The sequence below is a fragment of the Corylus avellana genome, chromosome 1 (assembly GCF_965113065.1).
Source record: "Corylus avellana chromosome 1, dhCorAvel1.hap1.2, whole genome shotgun sequence".
Lineage (NCBI taxonomy): Eukaryota > Viridiplantae > Streptophyta > Magnoliopsida > Fagales > Betulaceae > Corylus > Corylus avellana.
The window spans coordinates 46,104,982-46,123,103 of record NC_142490.1 but is presented as its reverse complement, the minus strand read 5'-3'; the positions used below and the strand labels follow the sequence as shown (position 1 = coordinate 46,123,103).

The window sequence follows — 18,122 nt, the reverse complement described above, 5'->3', positions numbered from 1 at the left end:
CTCTCTCCTCTCTTCTCAGGGAAGAGAGAGAGAGAGGGGGGGGGGGGGTTTAACAGAGCAGAGAAGACAATTTTGTAGAAAAGAGAGATGGGGGTTTCAACAAAAAAATTTCCACCAAAACGATGCCAATGTTGTGAATCTAGAAAGTGAAACCCTAGAAATTGATGTTGAAAGATGGGCTTTCTGGTTTGATTCAATGTTACGATTTTGATGGTGGTGGTCTTTTGGCTGAGAGGATGCCGAGAATGATGAAGAGAAAGATCCCCATTTATCCAGAGAGCATTGAGAGAGAAGAGAGAAAAACATTTAAAAACTTGAACATTGTGCTATAGTGAATAGCTACTTTTTGCTATTCACCGTAGCAAAATATGTAGTTTAGCTACTCTAGAGCTAATCTGCTGGACGCAAAAAAATGCTCATAATAGCAAAATATAGCTATTATGAGTATTTTAATTACTCTGTTGGAAATGCTTTACATGGGTATTTATAGGATACAAATGACCATTATAATTTCTTCAGAATAACTTAATTCATTTACATCTCATATAACTCATATGTAAAATAACTCTAGGAAAACTAAAAGATACAACATCTTCAACTCACTTAGTAACATATGAGAATATGAAATGAAAAGACACTTAGTAACATATGAAAATATGAAATGAAAAGACTCAACTAAATGTTAAAATTAAGTTTATTACTCATCATAAATTTAGAGAATTTTAAGCCAATCCCAAAGTATCAATTAAGCAGACACATTTTTGCCATGTCAAGAGAGATGGTGACAGGATTGCTTACCAGGCATGAGTTGGCCAAATGTGGTCCTAGAATTATTTTTAACAAGAAAATATTATCTTATACAAGGTACATGACTACATGTAAGTTTAAATTATTTAATTAATATTTTTTTATAAATGAAATCTAACACGTGAAATCTTTTCATGAGTTCCAAACTTTATTTCAATTAGTTTAAATTTGAAGGCAATGACCCACTTTGATTTTATATATATATATATATATATATATATGAGTCGTGATTGGGAGTACGCCTGGCGTGCTTCACGGCACAAAATTTTTTTTTTTTTTTTTTCAAAAAAATTAAAATAATAAAATAATAAAAAAAAAAAATTTTGTGCCTGGCGTGCATCACTGTTGATGCACGCCAGGCGTGGTCAATATCTTTACCCTATATATATATATGTTCCTCTTTTGCTGCGGCCCCTTAAGAGGACCGAATTACTTGTTTGACCCATTTTCTACGTTTTGTAATTATTTTTGTACTGTTTTAATTCGTTTTGGGTTTGTTATTGAGAGCTCATCCTAATTTCGTTTTTAGGATCACTCACTTCTTCTTCCTTTCGGATCAGGAGTGAAAAAGATCTTTCCCTGTAGCCATTTTCTTATTCATTAAAAAAAAAAAAAAAAAAACCTTCCAACCGCTCATAATCCACAACCCATTTGATTACACACAAAAAAAAGAAAAGAAAAGAAAGAACAAACCTCCCTTGTTTTGCAAGGTAACGCAACAACAACTCTAATTTCCCTCCTTTTATTTTGCAATGCAGCAACAACGACTTAACTCCCTCAACTCGTATGACTCTCTTGTGTTTATTCTTTCTGTTTCTATCGTAATTATAAAATGATAATTTTCAATCATGAATATTATCAAGATTAGGCTTGTGAAGAAGCATTGTTTTACTGACTCTTTGATGTCATACATCAAATACAAATCGTTGCGAAATGAAGCAAGTACACATTCAATTACAGATGATTTTCGAGATTAAAAGAATGTTTGGGTCCATTTTGACCTGTGATTGAGTTAATATATATATATATATATATATATATATATATGGAAAAATTATAGTTTACACCCTCAAAGTTGACAGCGTTTTTCAATTCGAACATCAAAGTTTCAATTTTTACAATACACCCCCACAAAGTTCTAATTTTTTCAATTCGACCAATATTATTCTAAAATTTCCATATTGCCCCTAATTTTTTTATAAAAAAAAAAAAACAAAACAAAACAAATTTGAGGGTGCAAAAATGGCCAAATGGGCAAAGGGTGGCTACGACAACCCCGATTTTTTTTTTTTTTTTAATTTTTTATGAAAAATAAAAAAATAATAATAAAAATTAGAGGCAATATGGAAAGTTTTGGATACAATTGGTCAAATTGCAAAAATTTAAAACTTTGGGGGGTAGATTGCAAAAATTAAAACTTTGGTGTTCGAATTGAAAAACGCTGTCAACTTAATTTTCCCCATATATATATATATATATATAAAGTTGTATATTTTATTTTATTTATATTTTGTTGATACTAAATGGATACTAGTTTTATTTTTTATATATTAATTAAATTTTAAATCTAATTAATATATTTCTGTTTTTGCTTTTAACTCTCCTCCTAATTGATACAATGGACAAAGACAAGGGCCTGATACCCTAGATGTCAACCCCGCTCCATGCCTTATTTGAAGCCTTATCCCTACCGTTCTTTCCCGCCTCAAACTTTCCCTTTAAAAACCCATTACCCAATTTCTCTCTCTCTCTCCCTCTCTCTCCGTAAAACCATGAAGGGAAGCCATAGGAGCAGTACTGCTGCTGAGAGGTATTCAACTAAGAGAAATGGAGGCTTTCGTAGATATTATCTAAAGCCAGGAAGACTTGCCCAACTCAGGGACTCCAAAACCATGGCAAGCTGTCAAAGACATCAACTGAGAACTCAGATCTCCGTCTTTCAATCACTTGTACTACCCACAACGACGCCGTCTTCGTCCTCTTCGTCGCCGAGTGGAAACAATATGCCAAACCAGAGCGATGGAGTCCCTTGTTTTGCTTCGAGGACAAGCAACCACCCCCGGTGTCCACATCGGAAGAAAGTCGTCGCCGTTACACCGGTTTTTCATGAGGTTTCCGTCCAGCTATAGAGTCACAGGATGTTGGGCACACTGTTTCTTGTCCTAGCTAGTTTGTGAGTTTCTTAATTTGTTGCAGTTACATATATACCTACCTGTTTTTCATGAGAGAAAACAACTCTAGTCACAGGATCTACATGCTGTCACGTTTAATATGATATACATCAATATTCTTTTATTGTTTGCCATTATGAACATAAAAATTAAAAATATAAAAATAAAAAGGAAGAGTTTTGAAATGAAAATCTCATGTATATGGTTCTGGATTTGAGATCTCTGAATAGAATAACAATTGTAACGAATACATATATCTTTTAACTTATAATAACAAAAAACATCTGAAAACCAAGGGAAGCTATGACTCTTTTGTCTATATGTAGTTCTTTCCTTGCCTATGATAGATGTTATATGCTCTATTGCACAAGCCTTGATTATGCTGAGATTATCATATTGTGAACTTGATGATATCAAGTTCACATTAATTTGTATAAATCGACTGCTAGCTAGCGCTATTAGTCATCAAATGTTTGCATGAGTGATAGATGGAAATATAAACCATATCAATATATAGTTTGAATAATTATATTTATAAGTTGTCTGGTGCAGAATTAACAATTTTGGATTTTTACAACTAAAATTGATTGTGTTGATTGTATTTATTGCTTTGTAATTTTGGGTGATTGTTTTGTTTGGTTGGTATTTTTTTAATTTGTGGTATTGGCTTGTAAGCCAATTCAAGTTGGGACAGAAACAGATAATTTACATCATCAGCTTCATTGTTTTAAATTCAATAACAAAGAAAATTAAACATAACTTTTCTGAAGTCTGACTGAAAATATTCCATATAAAGCCAAACCTTTGAGAACCACACAAGTGAACACCAGTGAGCAATCTAAGGACCAACTTAATTACAGAAGCAGTGGACCATGATAAAGGCTCATGTATCACCACTCACGAATGGTTCCATAGCTATACAATCAAAAGGATCATGTTAGAATAGAGAAACTTACGAGAGTTTTGCTTTTATTTTCATTATGTTAAATCACCACTTATCCTAAAAGTTTAAGCGAAATGATTGTTTAACTATTTGATTAATATTCTTACACTCTCCCTCACATGTTAGCTCAAATTCCTCTTTAATAAGTGAGCCTCAACATATTAAATATTTAATTGAAATTGGAGGTAAGTGATGGAACAAGGTTCGAATTCAAAGGAATCAAGTTGAAGTTATGGTGAAACTCACTCAGATCTTTAGAATACATTGGTTATTAGCAACATCTGTTCATTGAAACTTAGTCTGCAACATGAAGCCACAGTGTTCTAGCACTATATGCATGAATCATATAACAGCCATTTCAGATTTTGAAAGTCATTGAGGATGCTCTAATACAAACATGAAGGAGCAAGTGACCATGGAAATGATTAAAAGCTGCAATAGTAAAGCTATAATACAATTTTACAAGGGAGAAAAAAAATGACATACACAAAAATAGGTAGAATGCTCCTCTGTTCCAAAATACATTGCAGTTCTCAGTGTGCAAGAAGAAGTCTATACGCACATGAGAATTACAATGAAAAGGTGTAAATTCTGCATAACTGCTCTTAAACAAGCATATCTGAATGAATTAGGAAACAGCCATAAAAAGTAGCTATAAAGAAGCATAACATTGGCTGACTATATACGCTAGATTTGAGCGTTGGCACCGGCAACAATCTCCAAAATCTCACCGGTGATTTTAGCCTGGCGCTGCCTATTGTAGACCAAAGACAGGTTCTTCTTCAACTCATTTGCATTATCAGTTGCACTGCTCATGGCGCTCATCCTAGCTGCAAGTTCACTGGCTAGTGATTCCTGCAATGCCCTCAAAATCTGGCTGTTCAAATACAGAGGAAGCAGAGCATCAAGAATCTGAACTGGGTCCTGCTCGAACTGCAAAATTGGGGAGAAATCCGGTGTTGGAGTCCTCACAGTATCTCTTTCCACTGTCAGTTTCCCTTCCTTGGTTGTAAGCCTGAACAATTCATCCTCAGCAGCATCCACACAGTTTCCGTTCACATCACAGACCTCTCCCTTTGGCGACAATGGAAGCAAGGTATGAATTACCGGATCGGACTTAACCAATGACACGAATTTGGTGTACAAAAGCTCCACCTTATCCACCTCTTCACTAACGAAGAGTGAGAAGACATCATCAGCAATCGTCTGAGCTTCTTTAGCAGTAGGCAGATTGCTGCCATCAAGAAACTTATCAACCGGAATGTAAGGCCTCCGAAGGAAGTAGGTGTTACCCTTTTTACCTACACTAATGATGGTATACTCAACACCAAGACCCTTCAATTCCGCGATCCTCGCCTCTGCTTTCTTGATAAGTTGATTGTTGAAACTGCCGCAAAGACCCCTATCACCGGTGACAACCACCAAGGCAACCTTCTTGACAGTCCTAACTTTGGTGAGAGGGGCATCTATGTCTTCTGTTTGCAGCTGCTCATTGATGTTGTAAAGAACTTCTACCAGAGTTTCTGAGAAGGGTCTGCCATTAACAACGGCTTCTTGGGCTCTTCTGACTCTAGCAGCAGCAACAAGCTTCATAGCCTCAGTGATCTTCTGGGTGTTCTTTACAGAATCAATACGCTCACGGAGCTCACGAAGACCGCAGTGGATTGGGGTTACCGATCTAGAGGGGTTGCAGGTGGCGGTGGGTGTATTATGGGAAGGGAGCTGAAAAGGGTTGAGAAAAGAGCGGAAAGAGAGTCCAGAAGCATCAGAAAGAGAAGGTTTTGAGGACACCCACATTGTTAAATTTGAGCAAGCCATCGTTTTGTGGGGGTGTTTTTGGGCTCTGGCTGGGGGAGAAGAAGAGGAAGTCAGGAGCAGAGAAAGAGGGTTTGGTATGTGGATTTGGTTTTTCTTTTGTAAAATCTTATCTTCATGTGTTGTGATGTTCCTTCTTCTGGTTTGGAGGAAATGAGTGGAAATGAGTGGAGGAAGAGGGAGAGCGTGGATGAGGTTTTGAGATAAGGATTTTGACCGTTGGGATCGAGATTGCTTGGGGCTCGAATTTTATTCTTATTTTTATCCTTCATTTACGGTGGGGTCCTCGATATCCTATGTGGCATGATCTGAGTGGGGCTACTGTGTTTCTGGTACATGAGAGCTTCCCTATCCTGAAAAGGTGTATGCGGCCATGCGACTGGCGACTGGCGGCTGGCGACTGGGAATCTGGGATCCTTTCTTTCTGTGCCAAACTCACTTCATCTAAAAAGTTAAACTAGTTAAACAAATCATTTGCATATGATTTAATTTATCATTTGGTTTACTTTATTTGTTAAATAACTAATTATTTTAAAATTATGAGCAGATAAATAATAGTAGACTTGATTATTTAAATTAACATTCTAACCCTCTTTTCATGTATAGACTAAAAATTTTCCATTATTTAGTTGAAAAAAATTGAATTAATCATTTAAATTAATATTCTATCCGACCACCAACCGGTGATCCTTTCTTGATGGCCCCGTGGAAAGAATCTCTGGCCATGATATATGGGTCACACTAGCAATTTGGTCACTTCAAGATTGAATTTAGAGAATTGAACGTTTAAACTAAAAACAAAACAAAAAGACAAGAGAAAATTTGAGCACTACACAATCATCCCAATGAGATATCATTGTCGTAGATTGTCCATTTGGTTTAATATCAATTTCAACATTTATAGACGGATTGATGCATTTTATCATATTCATGCTTATTCTAAACGAGTACTAGAACCTTTAAGCACTAACAGTCTAACAGGATCAAGAGATGTGTTGATCAGCATATTCCTTTAGCAAAGATAGTCACATTCTTACATCGGTATAGAAAAGGATAGGAAAGGGATGGTGGCAACCCTACCCGCCACCCTCAAAAAGTAGGAACAAAAATAGGACTTTTCAACGGGATGCAGGGACAGAACTAAAACGTTTAGTTTGGAGGAGGGGGCAAAATTAAAAACAAATAAAAATTCTTGGGGAGTAAAAGTTAATTTTTAAAGGTATATTTTTTTTTTTTTTTTGGGACCACCCTATGACTTAGGGGGCTCAAGCCAAGGGGTGGTTCCACCCCTAACAGGATGCTAAAGTATGAATGAGAAATCAAATCTAATTTTACTAGGAACTATGCCCAATGTCTTCCTAATTCCGTCATTGCAAAAAAAAAAAAAAAATCTTTGAAAAGACCATACATGTTGAATGCTGACCCGATAAAACTAATTTTCTGCAAGTTTATTTTAAAATATCTTATCGGATAATTAGTCATATCCGCAAAAAAAAATCTTTGCTACCCGATAATTTTAAAATATCTTATCCGCAACTCGCTCTGACCCACATGGGTAGTTAAAATTTCAACCCTAATTCACAAATTTTACACTAAAATCCGGTCTTTGTGGGGTCGATGCGGGTGGGTTGGGTTTGGGCGGGTTTTGCCCACCCCTAGTCTTGAAATATCTCTCTCTCTCTCTCCCTCAGATCAATTCACAATCACATTATCTATTTAGCATGTGACTGGAGCGGACTGGGGAAGACTTGAAAATCGAAGCATTGTGGGGGGGGATTTTGTATCACATGAACTGCTTTAGGGGTTATATTCAGACTTTGTAAACAATGCACTAGGACTTGTTACCCAAATGGTCGTTACTTGGATTGATATCATGTGCCCCAAGCAACCAAAGGGGTAGTCGGCCACTGGCCCCAGTGGTGGTAGTGGGAGACTAGGAGGTTGGTGGCAGTTATAGAAAGAGAGATTTCGATTTTTGGCTGACGTGGTAGAATTCAGGCTGCTAATTTAAAATGAACGGCCCAAATTAGAGAGTATTGCACCCAATCTCAATATGTCATTACACCGACCAATGTGATATGGAAGATGACAAGGATGTTTACTCAACTGAAAAAATATTTTGTAGTCACTTAAAAGTTTTGGGATTAAATATTGAAAACTGCTGATGAATTAACAATACAGAGCTTATGGGTCCACGGCTCTGTTAATAGAACTGTTCCTCTTTCCCTCATTGTTATAAACACTTTGTGCTAATCTCGTGAAACTGCATTGTTAGCAAAAACAGCTCCTTACAGTTGAGTTATTTTGGCCCAAAACTGAGAGATCAAAGGAGAATATACAAGCAAAATGTCTGTACACGACCCTTAAACTCAAAGCAAACATATACTGACAATCATACATCAACAAATGGAATAGAGAAGTAACCGCCTATGTATGTTATCACGCACATCCAGTGCCTTCCACCCCAAGTTCCCAAATAACTTGTGCTGCTTCTCGTGCCATTCAAAAAAATATTCACAAGCACAAAGAGGCCTTCCTTGTAGAGGCTTGGATGCAGATGTTCCCAAGTTCAAGGGCTGGGGAAAATACGCCATTCTGACACCCCTTGCTTGCTGGATTGGGTTGGCTGACATCTACGGGAGTACAACCTTCAATGCTACTCTCTTAAATGCATGCATAGAGAAGACTCGGCCCAAAGCATTGCAGGTGAGCATATCAGCAAAAGATATCAGCATCGATGGAGATTGTTCTTTAAGTATTATAGATAGAGCACCAATCAACCAAACTTATCTTTAGCATCGGTGCTGGAGCTTTCAAAAGTCAATCCTATGTTCAAACTTGTATTAGTTCTGCATGCGCGCTTCCTTGCTTTTTTCATTGTGGGAATGGCAAGAGGACCAAGGCTGAGCTGTTGTTCCATGTCCATAGCATGTTTCTGCACAGTAACATCTTTTGTGCTAGGTTTTTTCTTCTTGCAAGATCTGGTAGGACGACATGATGACAATTTTTTGGCCACATGACCTTCACCAATTGTACTTTCTACACGCTTAGCTTTTGTGCTCAAAAGACGATCCGGTGCACATGAATCTAAACTCAACCATGAAAAATTACTTGCATCATCCGCCCCTTGATTAGACAAACCCAACTCTAGGGAAGGAGTGACGTTCTCTCCAAGGATATGAAGATCACCTTCAGGATGACAACGGGTCCTTGGTTCACGTTGTCCATCATTACTAGCTGCACCTGTCACTAGATTTGCCAATGCGGCACTCTGGCCCCCCTATTAAGAAGAGAAGAAAGAGAAAATTAATGACCAAAAATAAAAAGTATAATTAGCTTCTCCCAGAACAAAAATAAACAATGGTTATAAGGGGTGGGGGGAAGAGATGGTGTAACAGTAAAAACAAAGAGACCAGACCAACCTCAATATGACATTAACAAAATTTTCCAACGAAATAAAGCAATGCCTCCCAGTGTGCATAACACCATAATATGCTTTAGGTCAAGGTAGAAAGCAAAGCCCTAAAAAACGAGAGAGAACATGTTTGCATTACTAAAACACGATACGTGTTCAATGTATCAGCCAGTGTGACTGACTCATTAAATGCAGAATCATTAGTGTGCTCATTATTTTCAGAAAAATGGCCCTTGGGATTGGGGTAGGTCTTACGTGTGAATCTTCCCTAACAAGAAAATGGAAATATCAAAGTTTAAAGTGATGCAAATTATCTAATTAGGATACAATTACAAGCAAATTATTCAAACAAGACACAAGCATGTTAAATGTTTAAAAGTAGCAATAATAGATTATGCCGATTTCAAAAGAAGACATGGACCGAGAAAGAGCAGAATAGCAGAAAAAATCTGCAATGGCAAACGCCATCTGTTTAAGAGATACAGCTATGCCAAGTAGATTTTAGTGTACAGTGGATCATCTTGAGAAAAACTGATAGGGGCAAGTCCGACTGTTTGTTCCTTTTTTTCTTTTGGGCATGTATGTGTGTGAAGGTCGGAGTTTACTTTGGAACACCACGAGTATATGTAAAATGAGGTTCAGACCACAACAAACAAAACCAAAATGGCATCCTTCTCATTACTCAAAAGAAAGAGCAGTTACCTTATTTTGCATGCCAATTTGTTCACAGCCCGATCCATCCTCTCCTTCAGAATCAGCCATCTCCTCGCACTCAAACTCTACATGTTCTTCAGCTTCTTCATCAGAGTCGCTCAACTCTTCTTGTTCCATTACAATCTCTGGATGAGAGTGGTCACCTATGTCATCCATGTTGTATCTGCTGATGTTCTTATTTGTTGTTGCCAATCCATGGCCAACTGAAACAATGTTTGTACTAACTCGGGGACAATCATCACTCTGCTCATTACATAACCCATTGATGTTTTGGGTTCTCGTTGTAGATAAAGAATGTGCTGCTGCCATTACTGACATCGTTGGATTACATGCAGTCACATCTCTAGTTTCTGCACCCTTATCTTTTCTAGATGTATAACTTAGGTGGATCTCCAAGTCAAGTTCATTAGCTTTCTCTGTAGGGCTCGGAGGATTAGCACCAGTAACCACACCACGAGTTACACGTGACTCATTGTGGACACGATCAAAAGAATTTTGAAGTGGAGCAGATTTGCCTTCCAAACCAACAGATAGATGTGCAGTTGAGCATGCAGATACTGAGTCAGTATAAACATCATCAGTTCTTTGTAACAGCGGATGGAAGTCAATGCCAGAGGATGCCGAAGTACAATCCCTTGACTTCAAAGATTTGTTGAAACGTTCAACATAGTTTTCTAGGTGGGGATTATGGAAGAGATTTAGGTTCAACTGGGGCCGATTTCCTGGAAAGAAACTGAAAGAAGAAGTGCTAGTGCTACAGTTCAATGGGTAATAGCGCAAATGTCCATCTTCAGGGGCCTGGAACAGTAAAGGATGCATCTGAAGATCAGAATCAGTCTGCCTTTCCTCTGGAACACATTTATCCTTAACAACTTCAGATTCTTCAGGAAGCAAATGTGTAACATTATCTTTCAGTGGACAACTCGTGTTCCGTACAGGTTTTACTGAATGGGTGCCTCCCAACTTCACAGCACGAGGATTTCCAGAAACAAAATTTTCTATTCCAGAATTAACAATACCACCTCCAGCAGCAGAAACCTTGCTAAATGCGCCAACCTGATGGCCTTTGAAGTCAGTCTGAGAGACTACACGAACAGATGGGGGAAGATTCACAGGGGGCAAGTCTGGTGCTAATTTTACTAAGCAGGAATTACTAGCACCACTACTACTTCTTCGGGCCCGATAAGGCCGAGAACAGAATTGGAATTTGCTGCTATTCAATGTTGTACCAGAAGCTGGATGATTGGGTTCCATGAGATTAGATGCACAATTTCTAGCACTAGTAAACTGAGAAGAAATATTGGGATGCTGGATATTCTGTGACAAAACTGGAAACCTGTGCATGATACCAATCTGGGATTGAGTATCACCAAGAAGGCCTTTTTCTTTGAGATTTGAGCCAGGACGTGCAGAAGAAATGAGACTGAAGGTACCCGGCCTCCAATCTGCTAAAAATGCCTGGTGAACATAAGCTTCACCTGCATTATCTGTGCTATCATGTCCACTGTTATTATCTCCACCAGCATTTTCAGCCTGATTGTCCTGCAGCAAATACAACTGGCTTAAGTTAAATAATCATTTATGGAAGAAAAAAAAAACCCTCAATTGCCCATTTTGATGAGATGAAACTGAGCTTTATTTTAAGTAAGCCCTGGCCAGAGGCCAAACTCTTCCACCTCAATAAAACTGAGAAATGCTGATGGGGGCTCAGCAAAAGGAGAGTGTAATACAAAGAAACATGTACACACATAATAGTATTCTAGTCCAAACACATCTCTCTCGAGATTAAAACACTGTATTACGCTTAATAATAATTGAATTTTACTTTTTTGTAGCTTCATAAAATCTTATCAAGGTAATTAAATAAAAGGTTACAAGCAAGCATTATGTTGGAAAGTAAATTCATGATTTCTGAATTTTAAATTTCATAATTTATGAGTGTCGTGCCCCATTCCATCCAACCTTACTATTAAGCTTGAAAGGCATAATAGGTGATGAACCAAGATTACACTAAATGTATCAAGCCTGAGGCTAGCTAGTTTACAGCTCAAATCACAAATTATGTGCTACGACACATTGGTGTGTTTGTTGTACATGTTTTGCTATTAGCAATATTGTCTGATCCATTGAAAACACAGTAGAATATTGTATAAAATGAATAGGAAGATATGAAGGATTAAATGTCCGTGCAAATATTCTAGCTTAAAAGGGATAACAAACCTCCTTTTCAGATCCAACTTGCCAACTTGCCAACTCTGCAGATTTGCACTTTCTTCTCCTTGATTCATATAACCGCCGCTTCTCCTTTTTGGTTGCATCCTGCTTATATGACCTCTGAGTTCCAAGGGCAATGCGCCACTGTCGAGGTAATAAGGATGGATCTCTATGTGGGACAACAAATCGCCACACAGACATCCAATCTAATTTATAAACCTTAAGTCCCTGAGTGATTTGGATGATAAATCAAACATCTATCCATCAAACGAATATCTTTCTAAGAAAAAAAAATTAATAATTCAAAAAAGTTCTTGGTTGCATTTACCTCCTGAATACATGCTATCTCTTCTGCAGACAATGGAGAGGTTTTCATTATCCGAACTGCCTGCATGAAGTAGTAAACAACTACATTAAATTTTACCGATAGAAAATATGACAACATAACCGAAATGCTCATCTGGTACACCAATCTGCTACCAGCATTGTTGATATGGTGATATCTAACTAAAGACTACCTCTTGCAATGATATGTGACCTAAAATATCACCAGTTACAATGTTCGAACATCCGATTACCGTTAATTTCTTTCGACTAGTCAATGTTATGAAATGTTAGATAGAAGAGTCAAGAATGCTTATGAGAATTGCTCGGGAATCCATTGATAGTTACTTTGCCATCCAATCAATTTAATTAGAGATGCAGCCACAACTTAAGGGTGTATTTGTTATCTAAAAAATAAATCTGCCTAAGATGACTATCAATACGAATGAGAAGAGAAGAAATCAAGATAATTTATCATTGTTGTGCTCTAGATTGTTGAGATACCTTAATGGGATTTTCTGGCGCTTTAGATGAGCAGCGATTCTTTTGCCTAACAAAAATCTGCAAAATAAAAAGAAGAACATGTAAATTAAAGTGGCCCATTATTGCTCAATCATGACATTTATGTTGATGAACTACAACACATCTCATGTCAACATGACATTTTCTTTCAGAACTTGCAAGAAGTAACAAAAAGAACAACTCCTCTACTCATCAGGCGCATGAAACTTTAAAACTGATTGCAATCATTATTCAAAAAAAAATTATCATATTCATCCATTATCAAATGAAAAAACTCTTAAAAAGTAGCTTTACAAAATAATTTTCACTCTCTCACACAGATAAATATCAAATACACACACACTCAGATTATATATATATAAATAAATAAAAATTAAAAATTAAAAAGAAGAAGAAGAAAGAACCACCTTTATCAGCAATGGTTAACCAAACAGCTAATGATGGGAATAGGATGTATTCAATTGATAACCTGTGCCACCACCAATTGTTCCGATGTGGAGACAAACGAAGAGGGGGATTGGTCAGGACTAAGGATTCTTAGTTTAATAAACAGCAGGTTCCAGGCAATGAGGGCTTTAAGGGGGGACCAGCCCAATCGTTAATGAGCTTAAAAAGTGATTTTAATACTTAAAAAGTTCTTTCAAGCAAAAAAATGTTGGTTTGGTAAAAAGCTTTTTTGGTCAAAAAAAGCTCAAAACTGCGTTGAAGGGAAGCTTGAAACTGAGGTTTTTTCTACAAAGCTCTTTTAGGCTTTTTCTATAGACAAAAGCTTTATTTCCCAACACAATCCGAAATAGGTTCTAAGTAGCATTTCTAATCCTAAAAATTATATGGATTAAGAAACTTATACACATGAAAGAACTTTAATGAAATACATTACCATAGCTATCGAGGAGACAATACTTTCAATCCAATCTTACAAAGTATCTAATTTCTTTTCATCTTTTAATTGAATCAAATCGTTTCACACCCTCAAGTAGTTAGGAGCCAAGAAAATAAGCACTCAAAATTTTATTTCCATGCCCTTTGCCAGAACAATTGGTTCCTTCTCTCCTTAGTAGAAAGAGCAGGACAAATAGAAACAGAAATGTCTAACCAAGCTTAGACTTTGTCTAAACAATGATTACCAGGAAATCACGTTTTTAGAATTCATAGTCTAGCTAAAAACTACCTGATGCTTCGATTTGCAAGGAAGAAAACGTTGTTGAATTGCCTTCCAATCTGTATTATATTCCATCAACCCCAGTGCTAATAGCCTGCATTGAATCCCGATATAAAACATGAGAAACATAATAAACATATTTTATAAGTTTCTCATAGATATCTTTTTTATAGATATTAGAATGTCATTAACCCTGAACATGGCATGTGGAAGTAATTACAGGAAACAAACACTCGACACTAAAGGCTAATGCCAAATACCAACATCAAAAATAGAAATTAAATAGGAACCACCTAGGAGCTACAATTAAAAAAAGAAATGATATGTGAATCTCTGATGCAAGGTGCCTCATGTTTATCCTCCATGCAATGCCCAACGTGTTCTCTCATGCAATGCCCATCGTGCTCTCTCATGCAATGCCCAGTGTGCCCCTATTGCTAGACACCCGTAACAGATCCCATACGCTTGTATACTTCAAATAACCTTTTCTTTATAAGTAAAAAATTTAAAAAAAATTAAAATTAAAATTAAAAAAAATTTAAAAAAAACTTAAATCACAGATATAGAGATCTCTTTTTTTGATAAATAATAACCAGTCTTATTAAAAGCGTAAGACGCCCCAAAGTACATAGGAAGTATACAAAAGGATCACCTAACTAGAAAACAAAAAGCGAGCAACGAAGTCATCATCACTAATCGACAACTAGGACAAATGTGTTATAGTCCAAAGATACAGAGTATGAAAACAAGAGGATAAAATGTCCTCCAAAGACCTCTCCAAGTCCTCAAAGTACCTATTGTTCCTTTTCTGCCATAAACACCAAAATAGAGATCTACATCTACAGTTCCACCATTAATCAAACCTGCGGTCTTATGGATAAAATTCCTTTTAGATAAGAATCATTTAAACCAAGTCTCCCAGTAATTTCACCTTAAAATGCTTTTATCTCCCACTACATAAAACCAAAATACATATCATAACAGGTGAAAAAGGCATTGAAGACTATGGAAAAATTGTGAATCTTAGAAGAGATTCATGTTCATAAACAATTATAAATTCTCTTTTAAGCTGTATCCTAAGATATTACTCCTAAAGTCCCATCAACTCCATGAATTTCAGCAAAAAAATTCTATATTATTAATATCTATACCTAAGGTCAAATACATTAGCTTTAATTTCTACATTCAGATTTTGTGTATCTTCTTTATACCATGACAAAAGCAGAATTATGAAAAGCAATGCACCTTGACATGAAGGCATTCTACAACTCACAACAATGAGTAATAAAGATAAAATAAAGCCACCAATTCAGTAAACAATAAAACATTCAACCACCAAAGAGAGAACAAAGCACGGAACTCACTCATCCTCTGCATCAGTGAAAAGCACCCGATTTACAACAGCTGCAGGGGGTGGCTTGCGTGGAAATAATGAAGGATTAAAGAAAGGAAAAAAACTTTGAGCTAGCTTTGCAACTTCTTTTGGAACTAAAGCAACTGATTGCCTCTTGGTACTTTCAACAAGTGCAGCAGCCAATGTTTTTTTAGGTGGTTGTTGACAGGGTGAAGATGTTTTAACACCTGACATAATGGGTCCCCTTAAAATTTCACAATTAGCTTCAGGAGATGAAGGAAAACAAGGGAGGGGAAACAGTGGCTCTCTTTCAAAGGGAGTATCACAACTAGATTTCACATGGCGCTGTTGATAGTCCTGAACAGCTGTGAAAACAGTTTCAAACCAATGTCAAAACATACAGAGGTTAAACTTCTGAACAAGCATATGATTGCAAAAGCATGAAAAACAATTGAAACCTTCTTCATGACATACCAGCATAAACTTCATTCATATATCTTCCAACTAAATTGAGTGGAGCTACATCCAAGATGGACAGTATTGGACCACTTATAAAAGGCACCCAGAAAGAGCCCTCATTGTTTTGGAAAGCACCCACATGCCCATTGGAAACATATTCACATCTTCCATTAGAAGTGGCCATGTTTTGAGAAGACACCATCTGGTTAGTTGAAGGAGAGCATACTCTGTGTGCATTAAACGTAGAACATGATTCTAAGGTGCCTAGTGCTGGGGCAAATTTGGGAAGTTCATCTGGCACTGATGAGCCAACATATGGAGGGTAAAAGCAAATGCTGGGATATGGGACACTTTTCCAGGCTAATACTTCATTACGTTTATGAAGCATCTCAAGAATCAGTCCCTGAACCTGGGAGGCAATGTGTTGCCGAGAAGAATCAAGAACACACAGAGAAAATACTTGAATGAGAAGTTGCACATGCTCGTGTACCAAACAATGTAACTGGCCTATTTGATGGGGAGTAAATCCACTTATAAAACCATCTTCTGCTGTGGAAGAAACACGCATCAAAGTTTTCCCATCATTACCAGGGAAGGGTACAGTTGGTCCATTCAGCAAAACAGGTAAGAGTGGACGTAATGGTCTCTTTGCCTGTCCTGAAAGCTTCCTTTTATATTGGGCAGAGTCTTTTTGGCGCCTATTCTGCCTAGTCTCTGGCCGTCGTCCAGCTCCCTCATACTCCTTCTGGGTTCTATCCCTAGGACATTCATCAACATCACTCTCAAGCAACTCTTCAAGTTCTATCTCAAAATCGGCATCATTATCTTCATCTTCATCATCAACATTTTCAATTTCTTGATTTGACTGACCATCACCATCTCCACCATGTAAAACAGCGGCAAGAAACTTCTTGTACTCTTCTTCATCGTCAACATTGTGAAGGTCGTCATCATCATCAGTTTCTTGAAGAAAAGTCTCGAGTTCATCAAGTGTGAAACTTGCAAGAGAATAACGGGCCCTTGTACGTGTACAAATAGCATCCTCATTCTCTAAGTCTGTTTTGGGATTTTGGGCTTGTGTGGTATTACTTAACCCTACTGCCATAACACCATCAAAATCACTTCTAGTGTCATTGCCCCTTGTTCTAACAGGATCAAGTATTGATTGAGAGTTGAAGGCAGATTTTCTTCTCTTAGGATTTCTGGCAACAGAATTTTGCACTTCCTTCTCACACACCCCTTCAGGGGAAACTGTAGCTTGCATCACAGTTTCCTCCTCTCCATGCTCAGAATCTCCAGCAACAGAGTTTTGCAACTCACCAATTGGCTTCAAAGAATTAATTCCCACACTATTGCCGAACGTCTTTCCCCCACTGTCGACAACATCGCCATCCAAACCATCAATTTCAGAGCTCAAGCTCGAAGAAGCTTCCGGAGAATGGGTCTCCTTCAAAAACGGATTGAAATCCACATCTTCCTCCTCATCCTCCTCCTCTTCCTCTTTCTCCTCCTCAGGTTTCAAAGAACTTTCACAGCATCCGGTATCTGGGCAAGCATTTTGACGACCCAGATGCCCAACCTCAGTTGATTGTGCATTCGAACACGAAGACATTTTCAACAAAATGACTGCTCCTGCATCAAAACCTTACAGAACTCTAGAACCGGCCACAGGCCCAAGTATCCACCACATGACAACACACACGTATACCATCCTGAACCATTACAAAAGCAGAAATTAACACAAAATTTCAACCTGGGTTCGATAGATCATTAAATCGAAGTTAAGTAAACAAAAACTCAATCTCCACGCTTTTTCAATAAAGATAAATCCTAACAAGTATGCTTCTTTACATTGTTTCGTTCATGGCTAATCAAATATTACACCTTTCAACTATATATTCGCTAAGCTCTAGCAATGGAACAATAACAAGAGAGAATTAACAAAAAAAAAGTGTAAAAACATTTAAATTCAAAAACTAATTTGACTACATTGTGTTCAAAGCCTCAAGAACCCTAAAGCCCAAAACATAGAAAGGCAAAGTTCGGAGCAGAAAACATTAGGAAACGCTTTCGGAGAACTCTTTTTGTGGGCATGCAAATGACATCGAAACTAAAAAAAACAAGAATTAGTTAGCGAAGGGACAATTACGCACCAGTTGAATGGTTGGGCGAAGGAATTTGGGAGCTTTTTGGGGCCTCTGCAAGCTTTGTGACAGTGTCGT

General features: G+C 37.4%; 2 protein-coding genes across 2 annotated transcripts; both read right to left on the bottom strand.

Moving 5' to 3' along the window:
* Positions 1 to 4,319: 4,319 nt before the first annotated feature.
* On the bottom strand, positions 4,320 to 5,964 carry ATPC1 (ATPase, F1 complex, gamma subunit protein). Its single transcript, XM_059581489.2, has one exon. The coding sequence runs from the start codon at positions 5,737 to 5,739 to the stop codon at positions 4,609 to 4,611; it is 1,131 nt and encodes a 376-aa protein (XP_059437472.1). The 5' UTR covers positions 5,740 to 5,964; the 3' UTR covers positions 4,320 to 4,608.
* A 2,503-nt stretch (positions 5,965 to 8,467) lies between these two features.
* On the bottom strand, positions 8,468 to 18,122 carry DUO3 (Homeodomain-like superfamily protein). Its single transcript, XM_059581237.2, has 9 exons — positions 18,054 to 18,122; positions 15,916 to 17,612; positions 15,452 to 15,806; positions 14,097 to 14,181; positions 12,908 to 12,964; positions 12,408 to 12,467; positions 12,086 to 12,307; positions 9,854 to 11,407; positions 8,468 to 9,016 (listed from the first exon to the last, which is right to left on the bottom strand). Exons 2-9 carry the CDS (start codon positions 17,510 to 17,512, stop codon positions 8,513 to 8,515), a joined length of 4,434 nt encoding a protein of 1,477 aa, XP_059437220.2. The 5' UTR covers positions 17,513 to 17,612; positions 18,054 to 18,122; the 3' UTR covers positions 8,468 to 8,512.

Bases quoted from the DNA above. Each gene is read 5' to 3' on its own strand.
- ATPC1 (XM_059581489.2), bottom strand. From the start codon at position 5,739: ATGGCTTGCTCAAATTTAACAATGTGGGTGTCCTCAAAACCTTCTCTT.
- DUO3 (XM_059581237.2), bottom strand. From the start codon at position 17,512: ATGTCTTCGTGTTCGAATGCACAATCAACTGAGGTTGGGCATCTGGGT. The intron at 14,182-15,451 runs GTGAGTTCCGTG...GATTCAATGCAG, and splicing joins TTCACTGATGCAGAGGATGA to GCTATTAGCACTGGGGTTGA. The intron at 9,017-9,853 runs GTAACTGCTCTT...TCTTCTTAATAG, and splicing joins AAATTGGCATGCAAAATAAG to GGGGGCCAGAGTGCCGCATT.